This window comes from Natrix helvetica (genome assembly GCF_964273705.1).
Source record: "Natrix helvetica genome assembly, chromosome: 10".
In the NCBI taxonomy this organism is placed as follows: Eukaryota; Metazoa; Chordata; class Lepidosauria; order Squamata; family Natricidae; genus Natrix; species Natrix helvetica.
This window is the reverse complement of record NC_138561.1, coordinates 4,688,004-4,700,559: the sequence shown is the minus strand read 5'-3', so window position 1 is coordinate 4,700,559 and position 12,556 is coordinate 4,688,004. Positions and strand designations below refer to the sequence as shown.

Sequence of the window (12,556 nt, the reverse complement as noted above, 5' to 3'; positions counted from 1 at the left end):
CTCGGAGATGCGGCGCTGAGGAGTGGGCGTGGCTGCTCCCCTCCCGGGCGCGCGCTCCCTCGCGGTCCCTGGCTCGCTCGTGCGCAGGCGCGCGCTGAAGGCGGGCGCGCCGGGCCTTTCCGCTTGGCCACTGCTGAGGAGAATCGATGGCGCGAAGAGACCGGACGGCTGTTGCTGCTGCTGCCGCTGCCGCCGCCGCTTCGACTTCGAAGCCCTGAGGCGAAGCCGGGGCTCCATCCTCTGATCCCCGGACGCCGGGCCTCGCCCTACCGGGGATGAGCCCCCAAAGTGCCGCGCCGTCGAGTGTAAGAGGAGGAGGAACCCCCCTGCCTGAGGCGGCGTCTTCGTCTGGGCAGCCCTCCGGGGAGGCGAGGAGGCGTGCGCGGCTGCCCTCGCGCGCGACGCTTTGGGAGGGAAGGTAATATTCTTCTGCCCCCCCCCCTGCCCCGTTCACACGATCGTGTCACCGCGGCGGGCTGCATTGTTCCTTGTGAGCAGCCTGGCTGCGCTTGCACACCCTTCCCGGAGGGTCTCCGCAGAGGAGGAAGAGGAGGACTCCCTGCAGGCTCGCTCCCGGTACGACATTTACACACACAACACCCATGTACACGTGCAAAAGGTGTGTGTGTGGATGGGTGCGTTTGCCCGACCTCTGCCGTGCCCACAAATCCCGGCAGGGGAGGTTTGCAGGGTTGCATGTGGGTTGCAATTGGGGGGGGGGTGTCTATCTGGGTACGTCTGCATGGGTTTAAATCCCCTGCCCGCCTTTGCAGCTGCAGCTATACGGGCAGATCTACGTATAGCCGGTATGGATCTGAAACGCCTTTTTATTTTATTTTATCCGTTTGCCCCGTTCAGTAGAAAGAGGGGACCCGTTGACGCATGGCGTCATAGAGGCTGCTTGTAATCCCAGTTTTCTGTGATTTTCATCTTGGTTTTATTTTATTTTTAATAGTGCTTTGTGCTGTTTCCAATTGCCCTGAGTGATTTTTCTTTAAGGTGGTGGTGGTGGTAGCTGTGTAAATAATTTAAATGCATTCATACATATTCATGTAATGCAGATTATCAAAGAAGGGAGAAGAAGAAGAAAAAAAATGGCATTTTGCACAAAACAGCCATTCACAGGCAAAGGCTCTGGGGTCTGGTGCTCTGGTTTGCCAAAATAAATATGCCTGGTAAGATTTTTAAAGTGCGCTACGCCGGCTTAAATTTTGTTAGGGTGATGTAGTTTTCTTTCCATTTTCGGAAATTGGTTCCGGGCATCTTTATTATTATTATTATTTAATAGGCTTTCCTCTTTATTGATTTGTTCTGCTTTGCCTCCCAATACTGTCCGTGGGCATGACTAAATCTTCAGCCAATGCTATTTCCTCTTCACTTCCATTATATTCCTCTTCTCTACAACAACTTCCTTGCCTCTTGCCTTAATTTTTTTTTTGTCCTTTCATAAGTGGAACTTAAGAGAAAATACAACAGAGGCAATACAAATAGTCCGAGACTTAAGGCTGGCCACTTAGTGACTGTTTGAAGTTACAACAGATCCCAACCAGGATTCAAACTGTGTGTGTGTGTGTGTGTGTGTGTGTGTGTGTCCCCTCCAGTCACATGACTGCATTTTGTGAGGGGGCTCAGCAATCAGCCCCTGTTTACAACCATTTGCAATGCCGCGGGGTCACATGACTCCAATTTATGCCGTTTTTGCTGAAAGCTATCAAAACCTGCATAAATCTCCCATTTTTTGCTACCTTTTAGATGCTAGAAAATAGCAACAAATGAGTTCACAATGGTGGCATTCACTTGAGAACCACCACAGAAAAGACAGTAAAATTGGTCAGAGTAAAATTGGTGGCTCGCCTTACAACTGAAACCGTGGACTCGGTTATGGGCGTAAGTCGAGGACTACTTGCATGCTGTTCTTGTGGTCTGTACTCAATGCACAATATAGTTCCATTGGCAGACGTGCTAAGCGTCATTGTTCACCATGAAAGCCCGTGGCTAAGGTACCTCTGAACCTGTACCCAGTACAACCTTGAATGCGATTCCATCCTTATCTTGGGAAGGGGGAAATGCATTTGTAAGAGTCAAAGTTTGGAAACTAGGAAAAACTGAAATGATGTGAAGAAAGAGATATTGTACTAAATGAAGAACCAGAGGGAAAGAAAGTTTCACTGGAGATAAACATCTTTTGGGAAGAACTGTGAATGTTAATGCCGAAAAAATAAAAAATGGACAGAAGTGGAATGGTTGAGTACGTCAGACTTTGCTCAGTATTTTATTTTTATCATAAACTGGAGTTTCTCAGAGATTGGCAGCTATTTCCTCTTTCTTCTTGAGTCCAGTAATGCACAAAGCACATGTGCTGCTGATAAGTAAGGAAAGAGAGGTCGTTAAAAGCCCAAAGTACAACTCTGTGAAATAGCTGCCTCTGTGTGCTTCAGTGGTTAAAACTTTTGTGTTTTTCTAGTATTGTAGGCTTCCTCAGGATATAGATAATTCTGACCTATTTGCATTACTGAGTCACTTTCAAAGCAGTAAAATGATCCATCTCTTGGGAGAGGATCTGTTGTCTGATGCTTCTTTTCTCCAGTTCCTGCCCTGGATTTACCTCTGTTCAAAATGGAGGAGTAAGCTCCACATAATATTAAATTGCATATTCCAGATCTTTTCTTGAGTTACTTAAGCTGCATTCCTTCAAGAGTTATCTTTGAGGGCCATGTGATGTTAATGGTCGGAGCAAGCAGTGGGTGAGGACATCTTTTTGGATACCTCTCTTTTTCCTTTTTTGTTATAATTCCACCCCCACCCCCTAGGAAAGAGAAAGGGCTTACCAAAAACTATTCACTTGCATAAGAATTTTAAAGAAATTGTGGATTTTATGTCTAATCCTTTTAAAAGCTTATCTTTACTTCCTATATAATGATTTATCTCCCTTCTAACTCTGCTGCTCTGCTAATTTGGGGATCTCTAGGGGTACGTATCTCTTTGGATCCCAAGCCAAGGTGTTAGTACCTCGGAGAAGCTGCGTGTTTCCCTGGCTCCCAAGAAAACAAGCACTTGAGTTAAGGAAACACCAACAGCATGGCCAGATTTACTTGGAACACTTTTTTGGCTTCAGATATGAAATGCTGCACATTCCTAGATAGCTGCTTTAATTGGTTTACTTAAGACTAGCAGAAGTCTCCTTCAAGGCTTTCTTGCAATTTTGTGCTTATCAGTTGGGCAGAAAAATGAAATAACCCGCAAATAAAATGGCTGTTTCTGCATAGTTACAGATCTTCTCGTGTGCAGAAAAATTGACAATAAATTAAAAGGATTTTTTAAAACATGAAAACTATTAAAAGGGGGAAGTTATTGTGTAATAAATCTCAAAATGGAGGTTGCTACACTTATTTTGAAATCACACCACTTCAGTATCTGAACTCTTGAAACAGCCAGTTTTGAAATCAGACTATTTTGACCATTAAATGATTTGCATGCCTCTAAGTGAGTTTGCTTTTTCTTCTGAATTTTTAAATTTTCCTAATCTAGAATTGGTTCACACTGTTCACTTAGCCTTTATGTAAATCCAAGGCAGGGTTGACTAGGAACTCAGAATATTTCATAGAATTTGACAGAATAACAGAGTTGGAAGGGACCTTGGAGTCTTCTAGTCCCTGCTCAAGCAGGACATTCTATACCAGTGATGGTGAACCTATGGCACGTGTGCCACAGGTGGCACGCAGAGCCATTTGTCAGGGCATGCGAGGCGCTGCCCTGTCAGCTGGCCAGCGTGCATGTGCGCGCTGGCCAGATGAGTTCACCCTTTTTTAAAGCCATTTTTCGCCCTCCCCAGGCTCCAGAGGCTTTATAGGAGCCTGAGGAGGGCAAAAAGAGTCTCCCCCGCCCCCCCGGAGGCCCCCCGGAGGCTTCAGGGACCGTCCAGAGGCTTCCCTGAAGCCTTCGGAACGCTTAAAACGACCCTCCGAGCAAACCAGAAGTCACTTCTGGTTTGCTCAGGGGGTCGTTTTGAGCGCTCCGAAGGCTTCAGGGAATCCTCCGAGCGGTCCCTAAAGCCTCTGGGAGGGGGGGAGGGGCAGGAGAGGCTGTTTTCGCACTCCCCAGGCTCCTATAAAGCCTCTGGAGCCTGGGGAGGGTGAAAAAAGCATGTAAAAATGGGGGGGAGCGCCTGTTGTGCGCGCATGCGCACTGGGCGGGTCGCGCATTGCATTATGGGTGCGGCACGCCTACACACGACCCCCCTGCGCTCCCCCCACTTGTGTCACTCAAGCCAAAAAAGGTTTGCCATCGCTGTTCTATACCATTTCAGACAAATGGCTGTCCAGTCTCTTCTTAGAAAACCTCCAGTGAAACCCACAACCTCTGCAGGCAAGTCATTCCACTGATTAATTGTTCTAACTGTAAGGAAATTTCTCCTTAGTTTTAGGTTGGTTTTCTCCTTGATTAATTTCTAGCCATTTCCTACTTGTCCTGCCTTCAGGTGCTTTGGAAAGTAGGTTGACCCCCTCTTTTATGTGGCAACCCCTTAGATATTGGAGGACTGCTATCATATCACCCCTAGTCCTTTTCTTCGTTAGACTAGACCAGGGATGGTTAACCTTTTCAGCACCAAGTGCCAAAATTGGAGTGCGCATGTGCGCCAGACTGCCGGAGAGAGCAGCTGGCGGAACCTGGAAGAGCAGCTGGCGATGGTGCACATGTCCACAGAGAGGGCTCTGTGTGCCATCTCTGGCACGCGTGCCATCACGGGACTAGACATACCCAATTTCTGCAACCATTTTTCATATGTTTTAGTCTCCAGTCACTCTGCTAAATATGCTAAACACAAACCAAAGAATTTACTTTATGATTTATCATAAATTAAACTAAGTCATTGGAATTAAGGTTTTCGGTTCAGGGTTGGCTAGCACTATTTCCTAAAATAAAGGATTGTTGCAGTAGAATGGGAAGGCAAAGAAAAAGGTGATGATATTTACTCTGCTCTAAAATGCATATGCAAGAACGAAACAGCTTCATAAGGCTCCATGTGAAGCTCTATTTCAATTTGAGGCTCCCAGAATTTTCATGTGGATTATAGGCAGTCCTCGACTTACGACCACAATTGACCCTAAATTTCTGTTAAGTGAAGCATTTGTTAAGTGAGTTTGACCCATTTTACAATCTTTCTTGCCATAGTTCTTAAGCGAATCACTGTAGTTGTTAAATTAGTCAAAAGTATTGTTAAGTGAACCTGGATTCTCCATTGACTTTGCTTGTCAGAAGGCCACAAAGGGAGATCATGTGTCCCCTTAACATTGCAACCATCATAAATAAGCCAAGTGTCCGAATTTTGATCACATGACCAGGGGGATGATGCAACAGTCGTAAGTGTGAAAACTGGTCATAAGTTTTGTTTGTTTGTGCCATTGTAACTTCGAAAAGTCACAATCCTTGATTGTAAGTCAAGGATTTCCTGTACTATTTTCTGTGTTCTAACAACATACTTACTAGCCCTATACTTTCATTAACATTAATAGACACAACTATCCAGTAGGTTCCTTGGTAATGAGGGTGAACATTTGTGTATTCAAACATAAAAAATGACATTGGTGAGTAAAGAGATTAGGCTACGAAGTTGAATGATTGGGAACTAGAAGCAATTTAGCCACCTGTATTCTTCAATTGGACCTTTGTTTCTTCCAATTTTACAGATGGCGCTGTTTGCTACTTTGAGAAGAGTGAAATGTTATACTTAATCTTGGCATGAAGAGAAGTAAAACACTCCTCTGCCTTTCAAGTTGGGTGTTCTGGGCTTTATTTTCATTTTCATTGAATGTGATGTGAGGTTTGTTGCTCAGAACGCTGAGACACATTTCACCTGAAATTTTTATGGCATTCCAACCATTTTTCCCACGCGTAAGAAACTGGGCAGAGAACAAAGAATAGTTTAACGACTCAATGGAAACAATTGTGGAATTCTCCTGGATTGCTTTTTTGTGATAAAAATGAATTGAGCTGCTTTTTTTTTGGATTGGAAAACTATCTTGAAATTCCCAGACTATTAGCTAAATTGGTAAATTGAGAAATACCCTACGAGAACATCATGGCAATCTATTCCAAATGCATGGCTGCTCTCACCAGGAGCTGAAGTTATAGAGAAGAAAAAGAAGTGATGTTGAGAAAATATATAGGGTATGGATTCAAATGAATATTCTTACAACTAAGATCTCAAATTAGTATTGTCTTATTTTTGATTTGGGTAAGGTATGGCTGCTGTTCCGTGTACATACATATCTGACTAAAGCCAATGTTTGTGGTTTAGCATGTTTGCTAGACATGTACTGAAAAAAATTGTGGGACTTTGCAGTAGTAGTTGAAAGAAATAAAATGGTTACAGACCTACAGCTTTTTTTCAATAGGCTCAGGATAGCTGAGTGGTCTTGGTTCAGCATGTAAAAGTTAGCATATATTTTTTATTTTTCACTTTATGTATCATCCATCTCCCTCAAAGAGTGATTCTTTGTATATAAAATGTCATAGCCTGTGGAGCTGTGTAGTTTTTAATTACTAGAAGGAAAAGGGTGGAAATGCATCATTTTATCCCAGTCAGCATAGCATGATGAACTAGGAGCCATGTAGTTCTGTGGCTGATGCATGCAATTGTTCAACAGAGCAAAATGTGTCTTAAAAACAAGGTTTCAAGAGGAAATAACCAAAACTTTTTATGGGAGAATATAGGCTTTTGTTTGGAGCAATTTTATGGATAAAATTCATATCCATATTCTGATGTGGAGTAAGCTATTGTTCAAAAGACTGGTTCCTGGTCCTTCTAGCTCTTTGCAGGTGTTGCATTACAGGAGACTATAAATTAATTAAACCACGATCCATTTGTTTGGCTTCCTCTATGATGTGAACACAGCCAATTGTGGTCTGTTCAATAAACTAAGGTTAAGCAAACTTTTCACATTTGATAACAGTTGAATAACATTTTATTGACTTTAGTTGTGGTTCAAATATGCCTAGAAAACCAGTCACACAGATGCCTAAAAATAGTACAGTTGTAGCTCATAAAATTTGTTTTCCCAACTTATTTTCAAAAAATGCCCTATGCCCTTTATTTATCATGATGAAAACTGGAGTGAATGTGAATATGTTAATTTTGTGTTTTGTTTTGATGGTTCTTTGAAAGTGTTGGGTACAGTATTCTCTTATGAACCTTGCTATCTGAATGCTTAATGTAGCCTGTTCTTGAATATTTCAAGTTGGATTAGGACCAAGCCATTAGCAGAAATGTGTGTGTTGATATATTTATTTTGCACTTTGACAAACTTCAAACTTTGATTGTATGTGGCCTAATGGCCAGTATGATATGAACACTTAATTATTTATACGTACTTATTAATGTTCACCATTAATGGCCCGTCAACCTGAAAAGCAGTTTTGAAATTAATGCCAAATGTCATCCAGACTTTAGGCTGTAGTATTCTTGCAGTTAAAACAACTTTATGATTAAAATAGAGATTCTGGAATGTTTTGTAACAACCAATGAATTTAACAAAAACAAGAAGGGCAAACTTGTGGTAAGAAAATTGTTTTTTTTTAATAGGAATTTACTGAATATGAACTTATTAAACAAATTTAATGTTAGAATATAAGGCAAATCTTGATGCGGTGAGATAAGGCATGTCTTCAGTAATTCATCATATTGGATATTTTTAACATATACGGATATTTTGCAAGAGACTTTTTTTTCTGGGATCACAACAATGTTGCTAATAGCTTTTGTGGATTAGCTATCTGAAAGCTGAGTTTTCATATATTGGCAATCAGTAAAGAAACTGAAATAAGCTTGATGGTTGAAGTATTCAAATTTGGTTTCTTGGCAATAATTTAGAGCGAGGATTTTTTTTTCTGCACAGAGGGTTACCGTGTAAAAATCTTAGAATCTCTGAAATAGTGATTATTTCATTACATGTTATAGAAACAAGTAGGCTGGTACCATTTCTATCATTTTTTAGTCCTTTGGATTTCTTATGAAAGAGTCCACACCAGCTTTGAAAATATTTTTTTGTTTTAAAATATTTTTAAAACATTGTTTTAAATCACAAAAATAGGAAATACGTATTGTGTGAGTACATTGTCCAACAAATTAAATAAACAAACAAACTTATTGCATAAAGGATGGCAATTGCATGCTTATGTTCATTAAGCTAGCTCATAGGAAGTATGGTGTGCAGTTAATGAAAAGTACTAGGTATCAAAAGACCCTGAAACATATTCACAGTTTTGTGTCTGGGTCGCTCAAAAAACAGAATTCTTGCTCCAAGAATTTATATCTGATGTAGTTGGTTGGTGAATGCTGCTAAAAATACATGTGGCAAGTAAGATATAACAGCTGAAAGTAACTTGGTAGTTTTGAAGTCCTTGTGGCTCTTTGCAAGTCTCATTTCATAAATATTTGGTACTGCCAACCATGGTTGTTGAACGTGAACTCCTGGGTGCTGTCTGAGCCAGGTGTTTTGCTTACAGGCTTCTTTTAACCAGACTAGGTAATATCTTCAGTAGAGTAAAGCAGGGCTCTCCAACCTTGGCAACTTTAAGACCTGTGGACTTCAACTCCCAGAATTGGGAGTTGAAGTTCAGAGGTCTTAAAGTTGCCAAGGTTGGAGACCCCTGGAGTAAAGAAAAGTATTTGTAGCTCAGGGTTGAAATTAGTAACCGATGATGCTTAATTTGGGTAATGAAACGTCTGCAAGAAAGCCACCAAGCTCAGAGAATATCTTCAGTGCTAGAAAATGTTACCTATTCTGGTACTGAAACCTCTGCAAACAAGCCCCCAAGCTCTGAAAGCACCAACTCTGAGCTTCCATTGATGCCATTGTTATTACATGCATGGTGATTATCTCTAGAAAGTCTTCTAAAGTCTCTGTGGTTTGCTGATTTTGGTTCTCTAACAAGCAACATACTGGTGATATTTCACATACTTCATTGGCACGCTCCAAAAAATCCTTTTTAAAAGGGCCTGACTTCTGTAGGTGTATTTCCAGGATAGAAAGTTTCCCTAAGATGCATCCTGCTAAGCCTGTCCCAACCTTTGAATGGTAAAGAAGAAGAAGAACTGAGCTGGAAAAGAAAACACTGTGGTCCATCAGCTTCTGGCAGCAGACTGGATGCTAATACTGGTTTGGCTTAACCTTTATATGCAGTATGTAGTTGCTGATGTCCGTTTAATACATACACTGTCACAAGAGAGATAAAAGCAGCTGTTGAGGAAGGATTTGTAGAAGAAAGGCAATAGTGAAAAAATATAGATCTGAAAACTTGTAGCACAATCATGGTCTTGTTAATTTGGTAGTAGGACACTTTTTACTTCAGCTGCTGTATTGCCCTACGCTTTTCCATAGTTTTTAATTATTCTTAGTCAGCCAAAAGCATTGAACCAAGTGGCCATATACATTGTATAAATAGAGTGGCATTTTAATTACCACAAGATTTGGTGTTGTTTTTGCAATTTCAATAGAGCTGCAATTTCAAGAAATTGGAAAACAGAAGAGAAACGTGTGCTGCCTTTTGTTAGTACAGAGACCTCATGGCCTTGGAAGATTCCTAAAATTCTACTTAAATCTATTTAAAAGTATGCCTTTGCTACTTGTGATTTCTAAGTGAATTGCTTGACATAAAGGTTTTTTTTTTGTGATGCCTTTTACGTTTCTATTGTCTCATTTGGTAGACAGTCTGTCTAACAGGTTGCCTTATATTGGAATGACTTGGGGTGATTGATGGATATATTTCCTCTTTAGAAGTCTGGAAAAAAACATGTCTGACAGTTAACTGAAGGAGTTTCTAAGATCATTGGCTTCCAAACTACTTTTTCTGGATATAGATAAATAGAAGACTTGTGTGTGCTTCTTTTGCATCGTTTTCAAGAAGTATGCACAGCCCCAAAAGGTAAATTTACCTTTTGAAGAGGTAAATTTAAAAATAAAAGTTTTTGCTCTCCCCAGCTCCCAGGAGCACTCTGCAGACCTCCCAAACCCTGCAAAGTTCTCCTGGGGGCTGGGGAGGGCAAAAACAAGCAAAAATGCTCCATCTTTTGCTTGTTTTTGCCCTCCCCAGGACCACTTTGCAGGCCTCCCAAACCCTCTGTGCATCCATTTTTGCAAAAAACGGGATTCGTGGGTGTGGGGTTTCAGGAGGCTAAAAATGCTATATTCAGTGTATAAGACGTACCCAGATTTTTACACTCTTTTTTGGGGGGGGGGGAAGGTGTGTCTTATACTCCGAAAAATAGGGTATGTGGCCTCAGTTGCTGCTCCTGTCATCTGTTGAACTGGATGGGGCTCCCTTTGTCTTTTCTTGGAACCAATCAATCTATTCTTGATAGGCAGCAAAAGAAGACAAAGGCTGGAAATTTACTTCTTGCAAAGAACACAAAGCTTTCTAATATGGGGAGATGTTACAGAGGAAAAAAAGCAAATTGTGGCCGCTGTAGCTTATTGTCCTTGAGGTAGCTCTGAATAACGAAGGGTCTGAACTTAGGACAGATAATAAGAAATAGCATGCTGGTGACTTTAGCAAATTTTGGGATAAGCAGGCAAAGTTCGCAGGTGGGACAGATTCCAGATTTTCTATTTTCTGCTAAAGATAACTGGCGAGTTTAAGCCACAATGACATGCTGTTGTTAAAAAAATCTATGATTTGAATATGGAAGTGTGGGGGGGGGGGATTGTTGGCATCATTACAATTTAAATCCAGATTGATTTTGGGTGTTCTTTCTTTTCTTTTCTTTTTGCAGGCCTCTTTTGGATAACCAATGAGTATCACCAGTGATGATGTCAGAAAGTAAACCAACCATTTCCTGCCTGTTCCAGTTTTTACAAACTTGTATGATGCAAAGGCTACAATTCAACACCCCCAAAACATTGATTTTAAAACTGTCTAGATGATTGTTGTTGCTTTGGTTGTGCTCTATGCAAGCAGAAACTTTTTCCAAGGTTTACGGCTGACCTTTGAACGGCATATTCTCTATTTGCTACAAACCTTGGGAGTTAGCAGTATGGGCAATTCCTGTGTTTGCCGAGAAGACAGCGGTGCAGAAGAGAATGCAGAATCCAGGAATCACCAGGCAGAGAACAGCAGAATGCCTGTACCTGAAACAAGGAGCCATCAGAGGGACCCAATACGGCCCCCCCGGAGGGGGAGGGGGCCACATGAACCCAGAAGGAAAAAACATAATGTTGATGTGTTAGTACTTGACACGCTGGCAGTAATTCGGACATTAGTAGACAAGTAAGTATCTGGAGAGCAATGAGGCAGCGAATGAACCTGGCTGCTACAGATTCTACAATTGCTTTCTGGAGCCATCAGAGTGCTGAAGCTCTAGGCCTAATGGGGATAAAAAAATGGGTGTGTTTTGTGGCTTCCTTAAGACACATTTTCAGGATGATGAATCATTGGAAAGTACCTATTAAGAAGGTAGTTTTGGAAAGAGATTCTTATCTGAACCCTGTCTCTAGGGTAGAGGATAGCAGATTTGTAATTTCTGTTAACTTTTCAAGAAAAAATTGAATGGATTAGATACTAAATCAGCCACTTTTGATCATGCTGTTTGGAGAACTTGGAAACCATAGTTCAATGGTTTAAGGAAAATATTTGTGTTTCTTTTGGTTTAGTCTTAGTTTTAACACTACCTGGGTTATAACTTTTGTTTTAGGTTTGTAACCCAACACACCCTAGTTGTTCTTTATAGTCTTTCATCGGTCAAGAGTGACATAATCACACTAAGGAGAACAATATAAAAGTTGTTAATAGGCATTAATCACACACATATGTTGCAGTGAAAGAGGCTAGAGCTGGTTCCACAGTCTTTGAAAGCGCACACATTTTTGACAGAGGAAAGAATGTGTGTTACTAATACTTGTAAATGCTCCGTGGGATCATTGCTGATGAAGTATTTCCATAGACCACTTTTTCAGGATGTTGATAGTGAATCACTAGATGAACAATGTTTCCAATGAAACATTGGAAAATGCCTGCTTAGAAGACAGTTTTGGGAGAAACTTTTATCTGACTCCTGTCTCTGGAATTTGAGATCATTGCATTTATTGCCAAAAAAGGTTTAGGGTGTGTGTGTATACAGTCACCAAAGTCAAGCTTAACAAAGAAAAATGTTTGTTTAACCACAGAGGTGTAGAGCCTCTACTGCATCCTTATTGCACTGGTTTCAAGATGATGCAATAGATATGTTATAAAAAAAAGAAGTGATGGAGAAGGAAGTGTGCAAAGCAGTTTGGGGTTTTAAAAGAAGACTAGATAATGGAGGATTGGTTTCTGAGTGTCTCTTATCATGATAACATAGTTATCACAAAGATTAGAATCATAGGCACCAAATACTAGAAATTTAGAAAAAGGAGCAAGATACAGCTATTGTTTCCCTGAACTTTGTTGGCATTTAATTTAATAGGAAAAATACTAAATGAGTACAGGTAGTCCTCAACATACGGCCACAATACTCATGTTTCTAAGTGAAAAATTTGTTAAGTGAGTTTTCCCCCTTTTGCGACTTTTCTTGCCACATTTG

General features: G+C 41.0%; 1 protein-coding gene across 3 annotated transcripts in view; it reads left to right on the top strand.

The window, feature by feature from the left end:
* Positions 1-27: 27 nt before the first annotated feature.
* Positions 28-12,556, top strand: part of RSPRY1 (ring finger and SPRY domain containing 1) — a 37,013-nt gene continuing 24,484 nt past the window's right edge. The window contains exons 1-2 of one of the 3 annotated variants that reach the window (XM_081963027.1): positions 28-418; positions 10,772-11,265. In XM_081963027.1, the coding sequence (XP_081819153.1) occupies positions 10,919-11,265 (347 nt within the window). In that variant the 5' untranslated portion in view covers positions 28-418; positions 10,772-10,918. The other 2 variants (XM_081963028.1, XM_081963029.1) reach the window with 2 other exon arrangements.